This window comes from Pleurodeles waltl, chromosome 2_1 (genome assembly GCF_031143425.1).
Source record: "Pleurodeles waltl isolate 20211129_DDA chromosome 2_1, aPleWal1.hap1.20221129, whole genome shotgun sequence".
NCBI classification, from domain to species: domain Eukaryota; kingdom Metazoa; phylum Chordata; class Amphibia; order Caudata; family Salamandridae; genus Pleurodeles; species Pleurodeles waltl.
The window spans coordinates 776,561,439-776,588,713 of NC_090438.1; the positions used below are offsets into that span (position 1 = coordinate 776,561,439).

Consider the following 27,275-nt stretch of genomic DNA (forward strand, 5'->3'; position numbering starts at 1 on the left):
GTGAACGAATTGGCGCTCTTCCACATTGCTGCATGGCATAGCTTTCCCAGCAGAATGCCTGCAAACAGAACAGCCGAAGTGGATGACACTCTTGTAGAATGCGCTTTAGCTTTTCTTCGTAGGGGCTTGCCCAATTTGAAATGGCAAAACTGAATTGCTGCCGAAATCCATCGCAGTATTGTTGCTTTAGTCACTGCAGTCCCTTGATGCCCTGGCCCATAAAAGACTAGTAGCTGATCTGCTTTACAAACCTGTTTAGTACAGTGGAGGTAGAACTTGAGACATCGTTTAACATCTAAAGTATGTACAGCCCTTTCAGCTGGTGTGGCTGGATTGAGGAAAAAAACGTACGAAGTATGATAGGTTAATTGAGCTCCTGAGTTGTGAAGGCCTGTATCCCACTATGTCTTCTCGTAGATGTGAGAGCGAAAAATAGAGCAACTTTGCATGTGGTAACTTTAAGTCAGCTGTATGAATGGGTTTGAAAGGAGGCTTAATTAACTGCGAAAGGACCACGTTGAAGTGCCATTCTCAGGGAGGAGCTCTGACCGGTGGGAAAGCTCTGAAAATCCCTTTCATGAAGTGCTTAATGAGTCTTGTTGAGCCGAGAGATGGACTCAGTGCGGAACGCCTGTACCTTGAAATTGGAGCAAGGTGAACGTGAACCTTAAATGAAGCATGAACAAGGCCTGACTTGTCCAGCAAAAGGAGATAAGGCAAAATCTGTTCGGGAGAGGCTTCGGACAAGTGTAAGTTATTTTGTTGACACCAGGACCAGGGTCTTTTCTACTTCAGGCTGTAAGCTTTGTTCGTACCCTCCACTCTTGCTTTGGATATAATATCTCTGCATTCTTAAGTGATGCTTAAATCTCGAAACTCATAGGGCTCAGGATCCCCAGGTGCAAGGGTACAGAGGCTGGCTTCGGGTGTAATACTTGGGCCTGGTTCACTGTCAGGAGTATTTGTGTTTTTGGAAGGCGTATGGGACTGATCACTGACAGGAGAATGCGTTCCATAGACCAATGTTGCCTGGGCCATTTGGGAGCGATCAAAATGAGGCAACAGAGTTCTGTTTTCATCTTGTTGAGAACCTTGGGAATTAGTGGGAAGGGGGAAAAGAGTAAGCAAAAATGCCTGACCATTGCATCAAAAGGGCATTCCCCTAAGCCCCGAGGAGGGGATATCGACTGGTGTAGAACTGGCATTTGGCGTTTATGTGTGTCGCGAAAAGATCCAATGCTGGTTTGCCCCAGCGTGAGAATATCTTGTCCACTTCCAGTTGATCCAGTTCCCACGCGTGGCAACTATTTCTGGTCCTGCTGAGAGTGTCCGCTAAGGTGTTGTTGACTTCTGACACGTGCTCAGCTTTTAGAGCTATCTTGTGAATTGTGAGCCAGTTCCAAAGGTCTTCTTGAGAGAGAGAAAGAGACGGGGATCCCCTTTGCTTTTTGATGTAATACATGCTGGTCGTGTTGTCTGTACAGACCAGCATGGATGCCCCTGCTATTCGTGGCAGAAAAACTTGTAGAGTGAGAAATATCACTTTCATTTCCATATGTGGACCATTTCCCCTGGATTTGTAGGTCCTGCAGGTGGCCGCCCCAGCCCTCCAAGGAAGCATCGGTCGTAAAAATGAAGTCTGGATCTGCAGTCAGAAATGTAAGGCCTTGAGAGAAATTATTTATTTGAGACCACCATGCTAGTGTCTCCCTCATCTTTGGGGTAATGTTGATCAAGTCGTTGAAGGAGCCTTGTGATTGGATCCTTTGTATATGTAGCCTGTCTTGTAATGGCCTCATTTTTAGTCCTGCCAGCGGAACTAAGTTTATTGCAGAGGAGATCATGCCTAGGAGCAACTGGAATAGACTTACAGAAACAGACTTTCTTTTGGAGATTTGTAGAGACAAGCTGGAGAACCTTTGTTGTCTGTCCTGCGATAGATAGGCCTTGTTCCTGACTGTATCGACGTTGGCACTCTAGAACATTATCCTTTGGCTTGGAACGGTGAAAGATTTCGGGTAGTTTACATTGAGGCCTAGCCTGTGAAACAGTGAGAGGCAGGCTTTGGTAGCTTTGGAAGCTTGCTGAGCTGTTGAGCCTTTTAGTAGTCAGTTGTCTAGGTACCTGATGACCTTCCATGCGAAGTGTGGCTGCCACCGGGGCGAGGCATTTGGTGAAAATTTGAGGAGCAGACTTTAGGCCGAAGGGAAGGACCTTGAATTGGTAATGGATAGTGGCTACCGGGAAACAGAGATATTTGTGATACTTGGGGTGTATGGGAATGTGGAAGTACACATCTTGCAAATCAAGGATGTCTTGTAATCTCCGCTGTTTAACAGATGAAGGATGTCGGATAGAGTAATCATACCGAAAGATTGTGCAGAAATGTATTCAGTTTCCTGAGGTCCAGGATGGCTCTCCATTCCCCTTGTCGTCTTTCGTACAAGGAAAAAACAGGAATAGTATCTCATGCTTTTTTGATGGGAAGGAACCCTTTTCTATTGCACCCTTGACCAGCATAATTAGGGCTTCTTTCCTCAGTAAATGAAAGACAAGGTGGGTGCGCTCTTTTCGGAAGACTGTTTTGGTGATGTCTGCACAAACTCCAGGGTATGGCTGTAATTTACTAAGTCTAAAACCCATTTGTTCAATGTCTCCTTCCATTATGGGAGGTAGTTGGAGATATTCGCACACATATGGGTGGAAAGAGCAGTTGTAGCTGGTACCTGGCCCAGGTCATTGTTTGTGACCTGTGCTGCGGCCCAGGTGGGGGGAAAGGGTTGCTTCTGGCACGTCCTTGCTTGTTGAACACTGCTGAGGGTGGTTAGTGGTAGGCCTGATGATAGGCAGGCCTATATTGAGACTCAGGTTGATAATGCTTAGGTCATTGGTAGCCCCCTCTGTGGGCAGAGAAACCTCTCCCTGTGGCGCCACGAAAGGGCAACTTCTTACACTGGAGAGTGCCAAGAGATCTAACGGCGTCAGTGTTTGTTTTTACAGCCAATAAGGTGTCACCAATACGTTTTCCAAACAAAGTTTTGCCCTCATAGGGCAAGTCCAGAATCTTGGAATGGATCTCCAGCCTAAAAGATGTAGCCTTTAGCCATCCTTGGTGTCTCAAGATTGCTGCTCCGGCTAACTGTCGGAAACCTGTGGCGGCGATGTCTAGAGTATAATCTCTGAAGAAGTATGTTTGCCCTTTTGCAGTAACTTCTTTATTTTACGCCTTCTTGTCTTCAGGGATCAGATCAAGCAAACTGCTGACATCTGACCACATCTGGAAGTCCTAGTGCCCCAGAAACACAAATGATTTGGCTGCTCGAACGGTGATGGCAGACATAAGAGAGAATCTTTTCCCAACATTGTCCAAGAGTCTGTCTTCCTTGTCTGGTGGCGCAGCAATGGGAACGGAAGGGTTTTTTGAATGCCTTTGCATTGCCTGTGAAATGATAGAACCAGGTTTAGGGTGACCGATGAAGCAGACAGTGGAATCATCAGTTGCTTTGTATTTCTTGTGCAGGCGAGGTGGTACTCGCGGTACTGTAGCTGGGTTCTTCATTATCTTTAAGCCCCCATTCCAGATATAGTCTATGATAGGAATGGCTCTCACAGAATTCCTGGCCTGTGCCTTAAAGTCATGAAGAAAACAGTCAGACTGCTTAACAGAGGTTGGAAGATGGAATCGTGTTGCAGCCTGGTCCATTAGATTATGAAAACCCCTGATGTCTTCTGGGGGAGAGTCTGAAGGATGAGGTGGCAGGGGAGACCGAGTAGCGACAAGGTAATCATCCAATTCGTCTCGGGGATATTGCGGGCCAGGAATCTCATCTTCCTCTCTCTCATCCTCTGTGGAAGAGTGATCCTCCCTTGGAGGTGCAACGATAGTTGAGGCTGGTGAGAACCTGGGCGTTATCAGAGGAAGGATGTATCTTGGCGTGGCAGTAGAAGCAGTCTGGATGGTTCTGGTTGCTGTTCCTGAGGAGGTTCAGATTACCGTCTCCTATAATCTTGCAGCATGGCCTGCAAATCTTGAATAAGTGAAGTAAGCATCTGCATAACATCTTGTCTAGGCTGAGGATGTGAAGGATACCCATAATGTTCATAATATCTGCTATGAGGGGTATAGTATGGTTCATAGCATTGCTGTTCGTCCTCGTCATCATGTACCTCCTGATACTTCACATGGAGTTCTGAAGGACTGTGTGCAACCCCAAAAGGTCTATCATCACCTGATTCTTTTTAGTCCAATAAATGGCTTGGTAACAAAGCTGAGACTTTGCTTGGAGCGGTCACTTCAGGTCGTAAAGCAGTTTTTGTGATTTTTGTATTTTTTATCTTGTTGTTGGACCCGTCGTCGAAGACGTAAATGTGAATTGAGACATCAACTGTAAAAAGTCTCCTGTCTACAGTGCTATAGTTGATGGTGTTGCCGTCGATGGTGCTGTTGTCGTCAGTGACACTGTTCTTGTCGATGTCATCTTCGTCGACGGTATCTTCTTCAACGCTGTTGAAGGAGAGGTCAAATCCACAGTCAGCCTTGGTGGAGGAAATGGGTGCACTGATAGGTGTTGGGGTTAGTGGCAATAGAGACAGTCTCTGTGTGGATCATGCACATGTAGCCTTTTCTTCCCAAAGGATCGGAATAGGCCTTTCTTAGAAGACTCAGACATTGTAGATGTAGAAAAAAATGAGACATCACAGTAAAAACTCAAGGAAACACACTTCACACAATGTGCAGTAGAAAATCTGAGGGATTCTGTTTTTCTTGGGAGTGTTCTAGAGGGTGCTAGCACCTGATTGGTCATAGTTCAAGTTTGTTGCTTTTTTTTGTTTTTTGTTTTTAAAGGACACAGATAGGCTATTAAACTGATGACAGAGTGCCATTAAGCCCTATGACAGTTTCACATACCGCTTTACCATGGTACAGCAGAACTCCCACTTCAACAACGGGGACTGTTCCAAGCATGTCAATCTATGTAAGATTCAATACTGTATAAACGTTCCCTCTATTTTCCCATGGCAGAATTTCAATTGTGCTATTGGGAATTACATATATGGTTACCAAAAAACAATCCTCATCACGTGCTCCCACTGCTATCTAATCATCCTGGCAGGCTACTAATGAATAACCGGACCTGGTGGCACTACTACCCATCCATTTTCCTTAACTGAACAGACTTTCCCTTCCATTTCTCTTCTGTATAGAGGGTAACTATGTGACCTACTTTGTTTGATAGGGGAACCTATCAAATGAATTAGTGCAACCACAATCATCTTGTGTATTTCAAATATATTTTCTTTGAGCACAAGGTGAGAAGGCACTCCAAACCTCATAAAAAAAAAAACTTACCAAATCTCTTCAAAATGTGACATGCACGACCTCAGATTTTGCCATGCTCAACCCTTACGCCAAAGAAAAATCCCTTTTCTGGCACAGACTAAAAAGAACCACAGAATTAGAATGTCCATCTTCGAGCCTGCAGGTCTCGTCTCCGCTTCCTTCTCCTAACTCTAGGTCTAGTGCACTATTAAATTCCCCATAATGCATTCTAGTTTAGCTCCCCTCCCCTATGAAAAATTGTTTAAGAGGCAAAATAATAATTTTTCCTTTTAAAGATAGAATGTTGGTTGAGGTTTCTTGTGGAAGTTCTTACTTTAAAAAGAAATCGCTCCAAATACCTCATGGTTCTTATCCTGATTATGGACCGGTGGAAACATCTCCTTAGAGTATTTCCCCTCATAATCAAAGCTCTTGGTTAGTGATTCAATGGACATCAGTTCCACTTTGTTTCTTGTTACACAATTTATCTAATGCTCACTGTTATTCAGTGCGTGGTGATGGAGGATAGGACGTCAGGAGCATAAACCTTAAAGGATGGTGTACCTGAGTCCCAGATACTGGATTTTCTGAGATAAACTCTTTCCTTGCCCACTGGAATGATTTACATTCTATGTTTCTGTGTCAGGCTTTTGAACCACGTGGACTTCTGCAATCTGTCTGAATCACAGACAATATGTACGTCAACTTTAATTGCTTTGTCCGGTGGGCTGGACTAACTGCAGGCTGTACTAGGGAACTGATTAATCGCCACTCTTTATCTGACCTCTAGTAAAGAGCTAAATTTAGGCTTGATCCCATGTCACTTGTTGAGCCAAATGCTCAATGAGTAAATGTTGCTGAATGTCAATGGAAAGGAATAGCTGTATAACTGTCATAGTTTGTCACAGAATTCACCATACACTTTCCCTTAGATGCAACAGTTTCCAGGGATACTCTAAGGCGGATCAGAGTAAAACAAATTTAAAGATAGCACTAGGAAGCACCAACGAGAGGAAATAGTTGGTCAATGGTTAAAGCCTATGTTCTGCAGAACTTCTGAAGTGGTACAGAGATGTTATATGATCCATTGTGGCAAAGGAGAGTGATTGCATGCACTAGAGAATGAAGGAAAAATCAACACTAAAGAGAAACATGCAAGTGTATGTTGCACTGTAAATTTTCACATTTCCAATATTTATGCCCAATACAATTGAATTAATAAACAAAAAGAATAGAACAATGCCAAGACTATTCGCTCTACAAGTAAAATGCATATGATCACTAAAGAAGAAGAAAACAAGTTGCTTACCTGTAACTAGTTATCCAGTATTGATATCTTTAATAAATTCATAAGCTTGAATCATCCCCGTCGTTGAAGTGGGAGTCCCAAGGTATCCTAAAAAAGCAGTAAGTAAGAATATCAATAGGCTATAATGCTAGCAAACTTAAACATATAGCCTATCCATGTCCTTTTGAAAAAAAGAACCAAACTTGACCTATGACCAATCAGGCGCCAGCACCCTCTAGAATATTCACAAAATAGGCTCTTTCCCTCAGATTTTCTAGCACCAGAGTGAAGAGTATATACTAAAAAAAGAAGGTGAGCCTCAAAGGGGAGGAGAGTGGGTTCCATGTGAATTTATGATGGATACCAATACTGGATAACTGTAGGTACAGGTAAGTAACTTATTTTCTTATCTAGTATTGGATCTTTCATAAATTCACATGCTTGAATCTGAATAGCCAGCAGTACTCACAGTAACTGTAATGCTCATGGTGGATGTGAGAATTTCAGCTTACAGCTATATGCAAATATATATATATATATATATATATATATATATATATATATATATATATATATATATATATATATATATATATATATATATTTATGTGTATATATATATATATATATATTTATTTATGTATATATATACTTATCTATATATGTTATTAATACATAGACAATAATTGTGCAGGTGTTAGAAGCAATTGTATATTAAATTAAACACATACCTTCAAAAGAGGCTCACCTTAATGAAATAGATGCCTAAGGACCGCCTGCCCACGACTGAATTGGTTCGTGGTGTCGATTCCGAACAGTAATGCTGCATGAAAGAATGTGTAGTCTTCCACGTTGCAGCTTGGCTTATCTTGTCTAAGGTGATGCCTTGAAACAGAGGAAATTATGCTGAGACTGCTCTTGTTGAGTGTGCTTTAGGCTGGCTGGTTAGTGGTTTCCCAGCATTCGTCTGACAAAACTGAATGGTGGATGCAATCCATCAGGCTATCGTTGCTTTAATAACTCCTGTACCCTGACTACCTTGGCCATAAGAGACTAGTAGTTGGTCTATCTTATGAAATTGTTCAGTACATTGAAGGTAGAATTTCAAACATCGTTTGATATCCAGTGTGTGGAGAGTTCTTTCGGCCACAGTCGATGGATTTGGGAAGAAAGTTCTCAATATCACTGATTCGTTTAGGTGAAAAGATGAAGGCTCTTTAGAAATGTATCTTGGATTTGTTCTAAGAAGACCAAAGTAATCTGAGAAAGTGAGGAAGGGTTCCTTGGTGGTAAATGACTATATATCACTGACTCTCCTAGTGAAAGTAAGTGCAAAGAGGGTTGCAACTTGCCATGTGAGATACTTCAGATCTGCTCTGTGTATGGGCTTGAACAGCGCTTTCATTAATTGCGAAAGGACAATGTTTAGATGCCACTGAGGAGGAGGTGGTCGCACCAGAGGAGGAGGTGGTCGCACCGGAGGAAAAGTGCAATACAAACCTTTCATAAATTGTTTTATGAGCCGGATGAACCCAGGGAGGGTACATTTTTGCAGAGCGTCTGTAGGAGGATATAGCTGCCAGGTGAACCTTAACTGAGGCATGTCCGAGCCCAGTTTTGGATACAGCAAGGAGGTATGATATAATTTGCTCTGGTAGAACCTTTAATGGATGCATATTGTTTTGTTGGCACCAGATACAAAATCTTCGCCACTTGCGCCTGTAAGCCTTGTTTGTGTTCTCAGCTCGCACTCTAGACAGAATTACTTTGCATTCTTCACCAATGTTCATGCCCTGGAACTCATGGAACTAAGGAGCCATGCATGTCTTTGGAGAGAGGCTAGTTCTGGATCAAATATCTGCTCTTGTCTCAACATTAGTAGGTTGTGCTTGCTGGGAAGCCTTATTGGATTGGCCACCGACAGGAGAGTGAGCTTTGTGTACCAATACTGTCTGGGCCACTTGGGTGCTATGAGTATGAGCCTGCAACCTTCTGATTTCATCTTCCTGAGAAGAATGGGGATCAATAGGAAGGGGGAAAGCATATTCAAAGATCCCAGACCATCGCATCGAAAGAGCATTCCCCCACAACCCCAGGAGTGGGAGTCGACTGGTCCTAAAATTGGCATTTGGTGGTCTCGTTGGTGGCAAAGAGATCTAAGGTTGGCCGTCCCCAGCATTGAAAGATCTTGTCTACTTCCTTCTGACTGAGCTTCCATTTGTGGCAATTGTCGTCCGTCCTGCTGAGAGTGTCCGCCCAGGGCGCTGTTGATACCCGGAATGTGTTCCGCTCTCAGAGAACTTTTGTGGAGAGTGAGCAATTCCAGGAGAGCGTGTGCTTCTCTTGAGAGGGACAAACATCATGTTTCTCTCTGTTTGTTGACGTAGTACATGCTTGTTGTGTTGTCTGTATGGATCAACACTGAGAATCCTGAAATCCGAGGGAGGAACGCTTTCAGAGTAAGAGATATCGCTTTTAATTCTAACAGATTTATGTGCATCTTCTTCTGAGAGTGGGACCATTTCCCTTGAATGCACGTCTTGCAAATGACTTCCCCAGCCATCCAGAGAAGCGTCTGTTGTTATTATGAAATCTGGCATTGGAGTGGAAGCTCAACCCCTGAGAGATTTGACTGGTTTGAGACCACCACTGCAATGTCTCCACCATCTTTGGTGTGATATTGATTAAGTCTTCAAAGGGCCCTTGAGACTAGATCCATTGCAGTTGCAAATCTTCTTGTAATGGTCTCATTTTTAGTCTTGCCAGATAGACAAGGATGATTGATTAATCAATCATTCCTAGAAGGGACTTGAATGTTCTCACTGAAACAGACTTTCGTTTTGAGATTGTGAAAGCCACACTGGACAGCTTTTGTTGTCTTCCTGTTGAAAGATAAGCCTTGTTTCTGTCAGTGTCGAGTTTTGCACCCAAAAAGACTATCTTGCGTGTTGGAAGAGTAGATGATTTATGGTAATTTATCGTCTGACCTAAACTGTGAAATAAGGCTAGACAGGCGCTGGTGGCCTTGGAGGCCTGCTGCGGAGTTTATCAACCAATCGTCCGAATATGGGAAAATTTGAAAGCCTTCGTTGAGGAGAGTAGCTGCCACAGACGCAAGACACTTTGTGAAAATTCTTGGCACTAACTTTAATCCGAACGGGAGAACCTTGAGTTGATAATGGGTACCGGCTACGGTGAAAGCAGAGGTATTTGCGATGCCTGGAGTGTATGGGTATGTGGAAATAGACATCTTGGAGATCCAACGATGTCATGTAATCTCTGCTGTTGAGAAGGTGAAGGATATCCAACAGGATGATCATACGGAAGGGTTGTTTCCTCAGAAATTTGTTTAGCTGTCTGAGGTCTAGGATTGGTCTCCATTCTCCTGACTTCTTTCTTATAAAATCTCAGGCCTCTCTGATGAGTAGGGACCTCTTCTACTGCACCCTTGGAGAGCATTTGGAACACTTCTTGCTTTAGCAAGTGAAGATGAAGTGAATGCGATTTCACAGGAGGGTGGTTTGGTGGTTTCTGTACAAATTCTAGAGTATGACCATGAGTCACTATATCCAACATGTATTTGTCTGATGTTATCCTTTCCCAATTCTGATGCTAATTTGAGATGTTTGCGGCCACTGGACTGATTCGTGGAAAGCATTGAACTGCAGCCGGCAACCAATGAGGATCATTGTTTATGGCTTTGAGCCCGAGCTTGTGGGGTCTGTTTTCTTCTTCCGCCTTGTCTGATGGAGGCTGCTGTCAATGGCTGTTGATAAGACTTTTGATAAGCTGGTCTGTACTATTACTGTTGCTATTGTCTATTGTAGGTACCCCGAAACGACCAGAAACCTCTACCTCTGACTCCCCGAAAGGGGTGCTTCTTGTACTGTAGAGTACCCAGAGAATGAGCAGTCTGTGTATCCATCTTGATGGCTAGTAAGGCATCATCTATGTGTTTCCCAAAAAGGGTTTCGCCATTATAGGCCATGTCTAATATTGTGGATTGGACCTAGGGTCTGAAAGAGGTCACCTTTAACCATCCTTGGTGGCGCAAAACCGCTGCTCTCGGAAACCCGTGGAGGCTATGTCCAGGGCGCAGTTGATTATTTCTGCAGGTGTGCGCTCCCCTTCCTGTAATATCTTTTGGGCCTCAGGTTGTTTGTCTTATGGGATGAGATCAATGAAAGCATTCATGTCAGACCACATCTGACGGTCATAGCTACCTAAAATAGCCACGGTGTTGGCAGCACGCACAGTAATGGCTTACATCGAGGAAAACCTCTTGCCCACGTTGTCCAGACGTCGGCCGTCCTTGTCTGGTGGGGCAGAAATGGGCATAGATGGATTCTTAGAACATCTCTGGGTAGCCTGAGATATGACAGAATACGGTTTTGGGTGCCCTGTTAAACAGGCTGGATAGTTGTCTGTAGCCTTATACTTTTTATCCAGTTTAGGTGGCACTGGTGGGACTGTGGCTGGATTTTTCATAATCTTTAGACCTTCACTCCAGATTAAATCTGTGATGGGGATTACCCTCACCGATTTTCTTGCCTGTTCTTTAAAATCATGGAGGAAGCATTCTGAATGAGAGACAGATGTTGGTAAGTGTAAACGTGTAGCAGCTCTATCCATTAGATTATGAAAACCTCCTATATCCTCCGGAGGAGAATCTAATGGATGAGGAGGAAGCAGTGATGGTGTAGGGGCTAAATAGTCATTCCATTCATCGTTAGGATGTTGAGGAGTAAGAATTTCTCCTTCTTCCCTTTCATCTTCCGAAGAGATGTACTCTCTGGGGGTAACAGCTATTGCTGACGCAGGTGTGAACCTGGGCTTTGCCAGAGGTGGAGGCATATTCCTCGGTGTAGCCAGGGAGGAAGGTTGTTGCAGCTGCTCCTCAGCTGCAGCTGGAAATCTCCTTTTATAGTCTTAGAGCATGGACTGTAAGTCCTGAATTAAAGAAGCAGGCATTTGTGCTGTGTCTCCCTGCTGATGCTGCAATGGTTTGTAGTAACGTCTTTGATGCGGATAATAGGATTGATATTGTTGTCCATACTCATCATCATCATCCTCTTAGTATCTTACATTTAATTGTGATGGGCTGTCTGCGTCCGCAAAAGGCCCTTCGTCTTCAGACTCTTCCCAGTCCAGTAAGTGGCTAGGTAGTAATGTTGTTACTTTACTAGGGTATGTATCCACCGGATGTAAGGCAGGCCCTCAAAGTGTTGTGATCTTGACTGTTGCTTGAAGGTCAGCAGATCCAACAGAGATGGGGACCACATTGTCTTGAATGGTAGGAACTAGTGGCGTTGTCGATGATGGTATTGTCGATGACGGTGATGTTGATGGCGTCGGCGACAATGGTCTAATTGGCGGAGCTACCATTGACGGTCTTGTCGATGGTGTTGCCGTCAACTGTCTTGTCAATGGTGTTGCCGTCGACAGTCTTGTCGACGGTGAGGTGGTTGACTGTGTCTTCGTCGACTGAACTGTATCTGTTGATGCACTTGTCGATGATGCTCTCGTCAATGAAGCTCTCACCAATGAAGGCTTTTCTGAAGTTGTATTCGTCGACGACTGAGTCATTGGCGGTGCAGGAGATCTCGCCGACGGCTCCATCGATGAATGTTTTTTTCTCACTCACCCGAGCTGATGAGATTGGAGCTTTCAGAACCGACATCGACATTGTCATAGCTGACGAGACGGTGGCAACAGTAACTGTGGTAGTCGTTGTCATCACGATCGTCGACGGTAGTGTCGTCGTTGACTTTCATTTAAGCAGTACGTTTTTAGAAGTTGATGGCTCTGAGGAAGGAGAACGGTGACAGAGCTCATTCTTGCGACATGGAGAGGATGGCTGGGAGGAGGCTGACCCTGATAAGGTTTTGGAAGGGTCTTCATGGTGTGCTTTGTGGTGTTTCTTGCCCTCCTCAGCCTGCCCCGGGTCAGAGGATCTAGACCTTTTATGAGGCTTTGGATCTAAGTCACTCTACTCACCTGAAGTACAGGATTTGCCCGTAAGCATATTAGAAGACTTCCTTCTCTGTCTCTCAGAGTATCAGCAGAGAAGGTGCGGCATCCCTAATGTTTGGGATGCAGGCAGTATAGACAATCCTTATGTGGATCATCCACATGGAGCCTTTTCTTGCCACAGGTCTTACAAAGGCGAAAAAGGCCTTTCCTTGAAAGTAACAGACATTTTCTGAGACAGAAAGTTGTTCTGACAGGAAAAAACTGAGCAGAGGTAGAAAATCTGAGGGAAAAAGCCTCTTTTGGGAATAATCTAGAGGGTGCTGGTGCCTTGCTGGTGCCTGACTGGTCAAAGGTCAAGTTTGGTTCTTTTTTCAAAAGGACAGGAATAGGCTATATGTTTAAGTTTGCTAGCACTATAGCCTATGGATATTCTTACTTACTGTTTTTTAGGATACTGTGGGACTCCCACTTCGACGACAGGGATTATTCAAGCATGTGAATTTATGAAGGATCCAATAATGGATAAATCTACATTATGGAACAGAGGAGCACACATTATCAGTCACAATACTCTTATCAGTGTGACTGTACTAAACAACTTCCACAAGAGAAGCAGTGTGTAGAACTCAATTTGTGAAGCAAATTAGATTATCTAGCCAACATCATAAACTCAATTGGAAAACTGTCTCAACAAGAGTGAACTAGGTAAAATCTGAAAAATTAAAACAAAATCAAAATTCAAAGAAGAAGAAAAAGAACATGTGCTGGAGCACATTGTGAAACTGCTGTGGATTCCTTACAGATAAACCAACACCCAGCAATACTAATGCACAGCTTTAGTTAACGAGTATGTTCTACAGCTATGATTTTCATGTCCCCAACTGAGGGCTACTGCTATAAATGACATAGTTATTTGCTCAGAGAGAATGTGTAATGCGGAAATGCTCTGAAACATTTTTTATCCAGTTAAAGCTCAAAAGTAATAAATAAAAAGGGATAAATGCCCAGAGAGATGAGAAAAATCTCCCAAGCCATAATCTTTTGTCGGTGGGCTATTGGTATACTAAACCTAGAGTATTCAGCAATAGTCGCAAACTTCCTGGCAACTCACTGTAATCTCAGCTTTGCATCACTTGCAATCCCAAATTGGGAAAGTTACGAAAACGAGGACAAACACGAATGATAAAGATCCAACATGGTTAGTAGTTTTTATCAGCAACACGCGCTTGTTTTGAATAAGGAATGGAAAGATACAAATCTAAGTGTGCCACTATGATGCAGCTCTAACAATGAAGCCGTACTTGCCTGGTAAAGATTGCTGCCACACGCATACTCAAGGTTACTGAGGTGGAATTGGAGTACCTTCTCCTCTAGTTCAGAGAACTGGATACCAGATTCTTGAATGAATGTTTTGTAGATTTCCTGTATCTTTTCTGGAGAAAGACAAAATGACAAAGAAAGGTAACATTATCAAAGCCTGGTAAATTCTGTTATCACACAAAGACTGCGGTGCGGACACCACCCAAATCTTCCAAATATGAATTGAAGCTGAGAATATGTGAATATGGAATCTCTTCAGTGAATTACGATATCCTAGACTTATTGGCAAACACATAAAAGTGGAGGAAAACAATGTTTGCAACAATTTCCTGCATCAGAGAAAACAGAGATATCTTTAAAATGCTGTCATAATCATTGAAGTTGCATTCCAAAACATTGTGACAAAAATACAAAGGAAAAATACATTACAGCATAATAAAGGATTTGGATAGAATTACCCGCATGAGATTAGTTTAACTTTTTAGCTGACGTTACTTCAATAAAGCCATAAGGCAAATTACTGACCTGTAACTATGTTTTACATCATGAATGCCCAAGCATCGGAGCATCGTGATAACCTCGAACACACCCAAGATGGCCGCCGTTTAAATAGGAGGTGCCGGTCTAGTTTACCGGTTGGGCATGGATACGTCACACGCGGAATTGGTCTTTTATCACTGACCGTCTCCGTCTCATCGCGGAACCGGGCAGAGGCATATTGGCGGCAGCACTAGACCCTTGAAGAAGTAAGGCAGGGAGAGGGGGCCCGGGTCACTTTATTTTTATGCTTTTAGTACATTTACCATGCCGCTACCATTATGGCAGGCAGGTTGACACGTCGATATCACGGCTACATTGACCCGTTTATACGGGATTTCTATACTCTTTGTTTAGTTTATTAGAACTACAAAAAAAACATTTTGACAGTTATATTTCAAGGGCCGGCGGGCGGATTAGAAGTTTATTAGACTTTGATACTAACTAGAATTTGAACATATTATATGACCCATTTTTGGAAACAGAAACAGGCCGGCGGGCGGAATTATGACATGAGAATAATTACTGGTCAAGGGCCGGCAGGCTTAATTAATGTTTGCAGGATTCTAATACCGATAAACATGAGAGAACAGAGATCCACGCTCCAGCACACATGGAAACACGAACGGGCCGGCGGGGGGAAACACAACATGACATTACATTAATCATTGGCTATACTGTTTTCCTTGATAATAAGACTATTTATATATCCTGCAGTTCTGTTTTGACAGAACTGAAGGGATATTATTATTTTAGAGTATTTACAGCCACTTCCTTATTTAAATTCATAATGACTTATCTCTATACAGTGTGTGAATACAGGGTGGTGCTCCCACCCGGCTCCGATGAAGATAGGTATTTATGAAACTCGGTAAGTGTACCAACCCTGCTTTCTTGTTTTGGACCTGGGCATATCACTTGGGTGTGCATATATTAATACAAGTTAATTTAACTTCAGTTAATGTACACAGGTGCTATCTTTCCTACAATGGTATGCACTAGACTTAGGGAATTGTTTAAGCACAATCTTAATTACCTTTCCCTTACATATTTAAGGTGAAAATTTGGGGATTGTTATATGATATTGGATTCCACTTGTTTGTGGATTCAAATTTGAAATATTTCTCTCCCCACAGAATACCGAGTGTGCTGATGAATTAATGAGCAACTAGCAGTACGAGTTAACTAACCCCCTGATCAGAGGACAGGTAGGGTTTTTCCTTACAATACGGGGACAGGGCGAAGGTCCTGATGATGGCCGCATGACCCTTATGGGCATTAAAAATAGGCCGAAACATGTTGACCCTTCTCAGAGATTGGGGTGTACAGGTGATTAATTCCTAAAACACCACCAACAATATTTTAATCCTGTCCAGGCTGCACCAGAATAAATTAGTGAAGTGATCAGCCTGAGTCAGTTTTAGATATTTCTTCTATTGTTCGTCTGTGGTCCCTGTACCATAATTGTTGGTCTTGTCTTTTGTGCTTATATGTTCCCCCACCCTTACTGCTCCACTCCAAAGGGGATTTATATTTTTGGAGTGTGTTAGAAGGGCCCTATGATGAAGCATGCCACAATTTGTGGGTGAGGGCCGTTTTTTCAAAATATTATTGATTTTTGAATTAGTCGGGTCTGGAATTTGACCATATTCCTTGTCCTTTTTGTGTGATGACTGTAACTATGGGTCACCAGTTTTGTATTTTTCAAACAGAATGGATACTTTTGAAGAATATTTGCCATTATCAGTCTTGTAATGAACAACAGTGTCTCATTTACATAATTTGGGCTCTTTCTCTCATCCAGAGTTGGGATGGGCCCTATGCTCTTCCATAGCAGCCATGTTAGTTTGGAAAAGCACAGCGAGAGTGCAGCCATAACCTCAAAACCCACTGTAGAGGGCAATATCCATAAAGGATACCACTACAGAGGAAATGTAGTTATCACTCAGTGTTTACTTGTGAAGGGTGAGACGAAGATGTTCTATCTTTATTAAACAACATTTTCTGAAAAGCCTGTTTCACTTATGTCTCAGCTGCGAGCACTGGATTTTGACAGACTACTTAATTTCCTGCTGGGGTGTCCATGCTTACTGCTGACAGGCTTCCTTAAAGAGACTGAGGGATTTGCTCCTACCTGTTCACATATACACAAGAAAATAAGTTACTTACCTGTAACTGTAGTTCTCCAGTATTGGAATCTTTCATAGATTCACATGCTTGAATCATTCCCCGTCGTCGAGAAGGGAGTCCCGGTACAATTTTCACAAGTAATGTTAAAACATATTGAAGAGAAAAAGGCCCTAGGCCTCTTCAATTTCATAGTCTATCAGAGTCATTTTGTGAAAAGGACCAAACCTGATCCTCCACCAATCAGGCGACAGCACCCTTCAGAACCTCCTGAGAGAAGCTCTAGCACCTCAGATTTTCCAAGCACAAGTGCGTATATTATGTTGACTATATATATAAATAGAAAGAAAGGGTGAAGTGAGCTTCTCGGGGGAGGCGGGTGGGTCGCATGTGAATCTATGAAAGATTCCAATACTGGAGAACTACAGTTACAGGTAAGTAAATTATTTTCTTACTCCAGTATTGGAACTTTCATAGATTCACATGCTTGAATCAGAGTAGAAAGCAATAACTATGCACATTGTAAAATTACAACACTTTTAATAAACAAAATATCTTGAACCACAAAACCTTATTATCATCATGCCTAAAATGATGAAGTATATAAGTATACTGACATATGTCTAAATCTATACATATATATATATATATGGAAAATGTCACTTACCCAGTGTACATCTGTTCGTGGCATTAGTCGCTGCAGATTCACATGCTGTGCACATCCCGCCATCTGGTGTTGGGCTCGGAGTGTTACAAGTTGTTTTTCTTCGAAGAAGTCTTTTCGAGTCACGAGACCGAGGGACTCCTCCCATTTCGACTCCATTGCGCATGGGCGTCGACTCCATCTTAGATTGTTTTGCCCGCAGAGGGTGAGGTAGGAGTTGTGTATGCTAGTATTAGTGCCCATGCAATGGAGTGAATGCGTATGTACATAATAAAGTTTTAAGTAATATATTTTCAAATGTACAAATGTTTAAGATCTACTTCTAAATGGCTACAGGCTCCCGGGGAGGCGGGTGGGCGCATGTGAATCTGCAGCGACTAATGCCACGAACAGATGTACACTGGGTAAGTGACATTTTCCGTTCGATGGCATGTGTAGCTGCAGATACACATGCTGTGCATAGACTAGTAAGCAGTTATCTCCCCAAAAAGCGGTGGATCAGCCTGTAGGAGTTGAAGTAGTTTGAAATAATGTTCTTAATACAGCTTGACCTACTGTTGCTTGTTGTGCAGTTAGAACATCTACACAGTAGTGCTTGGTAAATGTATGAGGCGTAGACCATGTTGCTGCCTTACATATTTCGTTCATTGGAATATTTCCTAGAAAGGCCATGGTAGCACCTTTCTTTCTGGTTGAGTGTGCCTTTGGTGTAATAGGCAGTTCTCTTTTAGCTTTAAGATAGCAGGTTTGAATGCACTTAACTATCCATCTAGCAATGCCTTGTTTTGAAATTGGATTTCCTGTATGAGGTTTTTGAAAGGCGATAAATAGTTGTTTTGTCTTTCGAATTAGTTTTGTTCTGTCAATGTAGTATATTAGTGCTCTTTTGATGTCTAATGTATGTAGTGCTCTTTCGGCTACAGAATCTGGCTGTGGGAAGAACACTGGTAATTCTACCGTTTGATTTAAGTGGAACGGTGAGATTACTTTTGGTAAAAATTTAGGATTGGTCCGTAGAACAACTTTATTTTTGTGTATTTGAATAAATGGTTCTTGAATGGTAAATGCTTGAATTTCACTCACTCTTCTTAGAGATGTGATGGCAATTAAAAATGCAACTTTCCACGTTAAGTATTGCATTTCACAAGAGTGCATGGGCTCAAAAGGTGGACCCATGAGTCGTGTTAGGACAATGTTGAGGTTCCATGAAGGAACTGGTGGTGTTCTTGGTGGTATAATTCTCTTTAGGCATTCCATAAACGCCTTTGTGACTGGTATCCTAAACAATGAAATTGAGTGCGTAATTTGTAGGTAAGCAGAAATTGCCGTAAGATGTATTTTAATGGAAGAGAAAGCTAGGTTAGATTTTTGCAAATGTAGTAAGTATCCTACTATTTCTTTTGCAGATGCGTGTAAAGGTTGAATTTGATTATTATGGCAGTAATAAACAAATCTTTTCCACTTATTTGCATAACAGTGTCTAGTGGTAGGTTTTCTAGCTTGTTTTATGACCTCCATACATTCCTGTGTGAGGTCTAAGTGCCCGAATTCTAGGATTTCAGGAGCCAAATTGCTAGATTCAGCGATGCTGGATTTGGATGTCTGATCTGTTGTTTGTGTTGTGTTAACAGATCTGGTCTGTTTGGCAGTTTGATATGAGGTACTACTGAAAGGTCTAGTAGTGTTGTGTACCAAGGTTGCCTTGCCCATGTTGGTGCTATTAGTATGAGTTTGAGTTTGTTTTGACTCAACTTGTTTACTAGATATGGAAGAAGTGGGAGAGGGGGAAAAGCGTACGCAAATATCCCTGACCAGTTCATCCATAGTGCATTGCCCTGAGACTGATGTTGTGGGTACCTGGATGCGAAGTTTTGGCATTTTGAGTTTTCTTTTCTTGCAAATAGATCTATTTGTGGCGTTCCCCACATTCTGAAGTAATTGTTCAGTATTCGGGGGTGAATTTCCCATTCGTGGATCTTTTGGTGATCCCGAGAGAGATTGTCTGCTAATTGATTCTGAATTCCTGGAATAAATTGTGCTATTAGGCGAATGTGGTTGTGAATCGCCCAATGCCATATTTTTTGTGTTAGGAGACACAACTGTGTCGAATGTGTTCCTCCCTGTTTGTTTAGGTAATACATTGTTGTCATGTTGTCTGTTTTGACAAGAGTGTATTTGTGGGTTATTATGGGTTGAAATGCTTTCAGAGCTAGAAATACCGCTAACAGTTCTCAGTGGTTTATATGAAACTGTTTTTGGTGAATGTCCCATTGTCCTTGGATGCTGTGCTGATTGAGGTGTGCTCCCCACCCTGTCATGGATGCATCTGTCGGTATTACGCATTGTGGCACTGGGTCTTGGAAAGGCCGCCCTTGGTTTAAATTTATACTGTTCCACCATTGAAGCGAGATGTATGTTTGGCGGTCTATCAACACCAGATCTAGAAGTTGACCCTGTGCCTGTGACCACTGTGATGCTAGGCAGTGTTGTAAGGGACGCATGTGCAACCTTGCGTTTGGGACAATGGCTATGCATGAGGACATCATGCCTAGGAGTTTCATTACTAATTTGACCTGTATCTTTTGGTTTGGATACATGGCTTGTATGACATTTTGGAATGTTTGTACTCTTTGTGGACTTGGAGTGGCAATTCCTTTTACTGTGTTGATTGTTGCTCCTAGGTATTGCTGTGTTTGACACGGCAGAAGGTGTGACTTTGAGTAATTGATTGAGAAACCTAGTTTGTGTAGGGTTTGTATGACGTAATTTGTGTGTTGTGAACACTGTTTTTGTGTGTTGGTTTTGATTAACCAATCGTCTAGGTACGGGAACACATGTATTTGCTGCCTTCTGATACGTGCGGCTACTACTGCTAGACATTTTGTAAAAACTCTTGGCACAGTTGTTATTCCGAATGGCAACACTTTGAATTGGTAATGTATCCCTTGGAATACAAACCTTAGGTACTTCTTGTGTGAAGGATGTATTGGTATATGGAAATATGCATCCTTTAGATCCAGTGTTGTCATGTAGTCTTGTTGTTTGAGAAGTGGGATTACTTCTTGTAATGTAACCATGTGAAAATGGTCTGATTTGATGTATGTATTTACTATTCTGAGATCTAGTATGGGTCTTAGAGTTTTGTCTTTTTTGGGTATCAGAAAGTACAGTGAGTAAACTCCTGTGTTTAGTTCTTGTTTTGGTACTAACTCTATTGCTTCTTTTTGGAGCAATGCTTGAACTTCTAGTCCTAGAAGATTTATATGTTGTTTTGACATATTGTGTGTTTTCGGTGGAATGTTTTGAGGGAATTCGATAAATTCTATGCAATAACCATGCTGGATAATTGCTAAGACCCAAGTGTCTGTTGTTATTTCCTCCCAATGTTTGTAAAACTTGGTTAGTCTCCCCCCCACAGGTGTTATGTGTTGGGGATTTGTGACCTTGAAGTCACTGTTTGTTTGGAGGAGTTTTGGGACTTTGGAACTTTCCTCTGTTCCTTTGAAATTGTCCCCCTCTATATTGTCCCCGAAAACCTCCCCGCTGATACTGGCTCTGGTAAGTGGGCTTTGTTTGTGAGGCTGTGACTTCTGTGGTTTGCCCTCGAAACCCCCCTCGAAATTGTGTCTTTCGAAATGTGCCTCTGCTCTGTGGGGAGTAGAGCGCGCCCATGGCTTTGGCTGTGTCAGTGTCTTTTTTATGTTTTTTGATCGCACTGTCCACCTCCGGCCGAAACAACTGCTGTCCGTTGAATGGCATATTCAGCACAGCTTGCTGTATCTCTGGTTTAAATCCTGATGTACGCAGCCATGCATGTCTCCTTATTGTTACAGCTGTGTTGACAGTTCTAGCAGCTGTGTCTGCAGCATCCATTGCTGACCGTATCTGATTATTTGAGATACCCTGTCCTTCTTCTACTACTTGCTGCGCTCTCTTTTGGAACTCCTTGGGTAAATGTTCAATAAGGTGTTGCATCTCACCCCAATGGGCCCTATCATATCTGGCTAGTAAAGCTTGCGAATTTGCAATACGCCACTGGTTTGCTGCCTGTGCCGCCACCCTTTTGCCTGCAGCATCGAATTTTCGACTTTCTTTATCTGGAGGTGGTGCATCTCCTGAATTATGAGAGTTGGCTCTTTTGCGCGCTGCTCCCACTACAACAGAGTCTGGTGTTAGCTGTTGTGTAATGTACACTGGGTCTGTTGGTGGCGGTTTATATTTTTTATCTACTCTTAGAGTAATGGCTCTCCCTTTAACAGGCTCCTCAAACACTTGTTTGGAGTGTTTTAGCATTCCGGGTAGCATAGGAAGACTCTGATATTGGCTGTGTGTGGACGACAGTGTATTAAAAAGAAAGTCATCTTCAATGGGCTCTGAATGAAGGCTGACATTATGAAATGCAGCTGCTCTTGACACCACTTGTGTGTAGCCTGTACTATCCTCTGGTGGCGATGGTTTAGCAGGATAGCATTCTGGACTATTGTCTGACACTGGTGCGTCATAAAGGTCCCATGCGTCAGGGTCATCTTGGCTCATTCCTGTATGAGTTGGGGATTGCATCATTGGTGGAGTGGCTACCGGTGATGGTTGCGGAGAGTGATGTGGGGATGGTGGTGGTGTTACTTGTTTAGCCACCTTTGCGTGTGGCTGTTTGTCTTTGTCTTGGAAGGCAAGCTTGCGTTTCATTTTGACTGGAGGAAGAGTGCTGATCTTCCCTGTATCTTTTTGAATAAAGAGCCGTCTTTGTGTGTGATCTGGCTCTATTGCCTGTAATTCCTGTCCAAATCTATGTGTTTTCATTTGTGTGGACAGTCCTTGCTCCTCAGTGTAGGAACTTGTTTTCGGTTCCGAGGCCGGATATTTCGGAACCGAAACCTTTTCGGCTGCTTTTTTCGGCTCCGACGAAACCTTTTTTACTTTCGGCGTCGTGCTCTCTCGGTGCCGACCCGTTTCGGTGCCGGTGTCTCGGTGCCGAATCTTCTCTGAGCCACTATCTCGGGCCCGAGATTGCTGTGTGCCGGTATCTCGACCGGAGTCGGATGACTTCGACACCAGCTCGCCCTTTTTCGGTGCCGATGAACGGTCACCTACTTTTCGGGTTAAGCCATGGCCTGTTGGCGGTGGCGTCCCCTGGGCTTTAGCGCTTTTCTCGTGAGTTTTTGTTTTCGACGTCTTACTCACGGTTTTCGGCGTTTCCTCGGGATCGATCTCCTCAGAGTCCGACTCCTGGGTGGAGAATGTTTCTTCCTCCTCCTCGAAACGCTCTTGTCCTGTCGGCGCCGATGCCATTTGCAGTCTTCTTGCTCTTCGGTCCCTGAGTGTCTTCCTGGACCGAAACGCTCGACAGGCCTCACAAGTATCCTCCTTGTGTTCTGGTGACAAACACAAGTTACAGACCAGATGTTGATCTGTATATGGATACTTGTTATGGCATTTTGGACAGAAGCGGAATGGGGTCCGTTCCATCAGCCTTGAAGAGACACGTGGCCGGGCCGACCAGGCCCTGACGGGGATGGAAGAAAACCCCGAAGGGCCACCGGAGCTCTTCTTAATTTGGTGTCGATCTGTTGTAACTAACCCGATACCGAACGCAAACAATATAGACGATTTTTCAGAGATTCTAACTAACTTTCCGACCCGAAACACGGAGCGAAAAGGAACACGTCCGAACCCGATGGCGGAAAAAAAACAATCTAAGATGGAGTCGACGCCCATGCGCAATGGAGTCGAAATGGGAGGAGTCCCTCGGTCTCGTGACTCGAAAAGACTTCTTCGAAGAAAAACAACTTGTAACACTCCGAGCCCAACACCAGATGGCGGGATGTGCACAGCATGTGTATCTGCAGCTACACATGCCATCGAACATATATATACATATAAAGATATCTATCTACTTATCTCTAATATATATATACAGATATACCTGTGAAGATACATGATGAAATTCGAAGAAGAAAACAGTAATCGAAATTATCATAAGACACTACTGTAACATGATCAATGTCTGTAAACCCACTTACTTATGTGATTATGATAGCGTTCTCTTATCCTTATATACATTTCTGTTTTTTTAGTAAACAATGTGCATACCTGTTCTAGGATGGAGGGATGAAGGATTAATGGCTCACCTTCACCTGAAGAGATTCCTGAGAACCGCCTGACCCACTGCTACCTCTCCGTGAGAGAGGGACTCCAAGCAGTAGTGCTTAGTGAAGGTATGACAGCTCTTCCATGATGCTGCCCTACATATGTCTTGTAGTGGCACTCCGGCAAACAGTGCCGCTGACGATGATACTTTTCTCGTCGAGTGAGCATGGACAGATGACTGCAAAGGTTTGCCCGCTGCCTGATGGCAAAATCGAATGGCAGAGGCGATCCATCTAGAAATACTCTGCTTGGATAGTGGGCACCCCTTCCTAGGGGCACTGTACGCCACAAATAATTGATTAGAGCGCCGAAAAGATTTAGTCCTGTCCAAATAAAATTGAACGCATCTTTTAACGTCTAAAGAGTGCAATGCCCTCTCCGCCGGAGAAGATGGATGAGGGAAAAAAGACTTGAAGACTAAAGGTTCGTTCATGTGAAAGTCTGACAGAACCTTTGGAATAAAATGCGGGTTAGTGCGCATTAATAGTCTATCGTGTTTAAGCTGCAGGAATGGCTCTTGGATGGACAGCGCTTGCACCTCACTGACCCGCCTAGCTGATGTAAGAGCTATCAATAAGGCAACCTTCCACGACAAGTGTTTGAGGGAAGCACGGTGGATCGGTTCAAATGGATGCTTCATCAGTTGTGCCAAAACAATATTTAGATTCCACGAAGGAGGTGGTGGTCTGAAAGGAGGGTAAACCCTGAAAAGCCCCTTTAGAAATCTCTTAATCAGCCGAGAAGAGCGAGGGTGTGTCATCTGAACGTCTGTATGCAGCTATAGCTGCTACATGAACTTTAATGGACGAGTGTGCTAGGCCAGATTGAGCTAACTGTAAGAGATACGGCAATATGTCTTCTGGTGGAGAGAGTAGAGGGTCGATCTGTCGTTGATGACACCAGGCACAGAATCTTTTCCATTTACACTGATACGTCTTGTTAGTGCTATCCGCTCTGGCCTTCGACAAAATATCCCTGCAGTCCTGAGGGATGTTTAAATGCGCAAACTCTCTGTGGTGAGGAGCCATGCTGATAACCGCATTGACTGCGGATCGGGGTACCGAACCTGGCCGTTGTTCATTGTTAGTAAATGAGGTAACGGCTCCAGTGGAATATGAGGTTTGACTGACAGAATGAGGAGCTCCGTGAACCAATGTTGGCGCGGCCAGTACGGGACTATCAGTATGAGAGTGCACGGTTCTGTTTTTATCTTCGTGAGGACCCTTGGGATCAACGGAATGGGAGGAAAGGCGTAAGCAAAGATGTCTGACCAGACTATCGAAAACGCATTCCCCCAAGATCCCTTTTGGTGATGCCAACTTGCGAAGAACCGGCATTTGGCGTTGTCCTTCTTCGCAAACAGATCCACTGTTGGTGTTCCCCACTGGGAAAAAATCTGGTTCAGTACTGTCTGATCTAGCTCCCACTCGTGGCAGTCCGATTTCTGCCTGCTGAGTGCATCCGCTGTCTTGTTGTTTATTCCCGGTAAGTGTACCGCTGATAGTGTGATGCCTTGCTGCGAGGCCCAGTTCCAGATCGCTTGGGCTTCCCTGGAGAGGGTGAGAGATCTTGTACCTCCTTGTTTGTTGAGTGCATCGTAGTGGTGTTGTCCGTTCTTATCACCACTCGCGATCCTGAGTTTCTTGGGAGAAACACTTGTAAGGCCAGGTGCACTGCCCTGAGTTCTAGCCAATTGATATGCATTAATGCCAGATGGACTGGCCATTTGCCACTTATTTTCAGGTCCTGTAACACTGCGCCCCAGCCTTCTAGTGAGGCATCCGTTGTTATAGTCCACGGGACTGGCTGTTGAAGAAATGAGAGGCTGATTGACAGATGATGCTTTTGAGACCACCATTTGAGAGTTTTGATCATTATCGGAGTTATTTGTACCTGGTCTTCGAACGTGCCTGATACTTGGAGCCATTGATGATTTAGCTGCTCCTGCAAGGGGCGCATCTTTAGCCGACACAGAGGGATAAGAGGTATGCATGAAGACATCATGCCCAACAGTGATTTGAAGAGACGGACAGTAACCTTTCGTTTTCTCTGTATGGAACTCACTAGGGTCAGTAATCTTTGTTGTCTCTCTAGCGTGGGACATGCCATGCCGGATTCTGTGTTCAGTTTTGCTCCCAGAAAAGTAATATTGCGTACTGGTAGAGGGTTGGACTCCTCCCAGTTGATTGTGAATCCGAGATTGGTCAGTAAGGAAACGCACTTTCTTGTTGACTTGTGTGCTCCTGTGTACGTCTTTGCCTTTATTAACCAGTCGTCTAAGTATGGAAAAACCTGGTGCTTTCTTCTCCTGAGAAAGGCTGCGACTGGTGCTAGGCATCTGGTAAATATTCTTGGGGCTGATTTGAGTCCGAAGGGAAGGACGCGGTATTGATAATGGCTCCCGGCTACGGTGAATCTCAAATACTTTCTGTGGGCAGGGTGGATGGGTATGTGGAAGTATGCGTCTTTGAGGTCCAGTGATGACATAAAATCTCTTTGATTGAGACGCAGAAGGACGTCTCGCAGGCTGATCATTCAAAACGATTGCTTTTTTAGGTATACATTTAGTTCCCTTAAATCGAGGATCGGCCTCCAATCCTTCCACTTTTTTCGAATGATGAAGAACCTGGAATAAAATCCTGTTCCTCGTTGAGCCCGAGGCACCTTCTCTATAGCTCCCTTGAGAAGCAGCTTGTCGAGCTCTCTTTGAGTTGCTGAGGATATCTTGAAGGAGTCCTGCGGGGAGGGTTGGAGGGAGGTATCTGGATAAATTCTAAAGTATGGCCCCGTTCCACTAATTGTAGGACCCACTTGTCTGACGTAATGGTTTGCCATTGACTGAGGAATAAGGAAATTCTCCCGCCCAGGGTGACAGGAGGAGGACTGAGCGTAGCCGGCGCCTCGAAAACATCAGGTTCTATGAGCTGAATCTTTGGCCGGGCGGGTTGAAAGTCCACGGCCCGCCGGTCTACTATAGGCTGGTTGAGTCGGTTGCCTTTGGGAGTAGTATGGACGATACTGTTGTGAGGATGATGGATAGGAAGAATATCTCTGTTGTTGATATCCCCCTCTGTAAGAGGGTTGGCCACGCCCCCTAGGACGAAAGGACGATCTTCGATATTGCAAGGTCCCTAATGACCTTGCCGTGTCCGTGTCCGTCTTGATTGACTGTCGGGCTTCATCCACATGTTTCCCAAATAGCGCTTGTCCATCAAAGGGTAAGTCTAGGATTTTATTCTGGGCTTCTGGGCGAAATTAGGTGGCTTTAAGCCAGCCCTGTCTTCTTAATACGGCTGCACCTGCAAGCTGTCTAAAAGCAGTGGTCGCTATATCCATTGCGCAGTCTATAAGCTCTGCAGACGTGCGTTGACCTTCTTGTACAGTTTTATTTGCCTCCGATTTTGCGTCTTCTGGCAGTTGGTTAATAAAAGGTGCAATATCCGCCCAAAGCTGTCTGTCGTATTGAGACAAAATAGCCAAGGAGTTGGCAGCTCTAAGCACTAGGCTGGCCATAGACGAAAATATTTTTCCTATGTTGTCTAGCCGCCTACCCTTCTTGTCTGGGGGTGCGGATATCGGGGCAGAAGGATTTTTTGATCTTCTCTGAGCTACTACTGAATCCGGAGGAGGATGTCCTGTTAAGCATGTTGGTGCATCATCATGAGCTTTGTATTTTTTATCCAGACGTGGCAAAACTGCTGTGACTGTTGCCGGATTATTCATGACTTTAAGGCCCTCTTCCCACAGGTAGTTCACCATCGGGATAGAGCGCACAGACTTTTGAAAGGGCTCTTTAAAATCATATAGGAAACAGTCTGTTTGCTTCGTAGGTAGCGGTAAAGCAAAACGCTTGGCTGCCCTCTCTAGGAGATTGTGAAAACCTCCAATGTCTTCAAGTG

The 27,275-nt window shown here is 43.7% G+C and overlaps 1 protein-coding gene across 6 annotated transcripts in view; it reads right to left on the minus strand.

The window, feature by feature from the left end:
- The window catches only part of KDM1B (lysine demethylase 1B), a 639,352-nt gene that overhangs the window by 290,524 nt on the left and 321,553 nt on the right, over positions 1 to 27,275 (minus strand). For all 6 annotated transcript variants that reach the window (XM_069218247.1, XM_069218264.1, XM_069218273.1 and 3 more), the window contains one exon: positions 13,887 to 14,014. In XM_069218247.1, the coding sequence (XP_069074348.1) occupies positions 13,887 to 14,014 (128 nt within the window). The remainder of the gene's footprint in view (positions 1 to 13,886; positions 14,015 to 27,275) is intronic.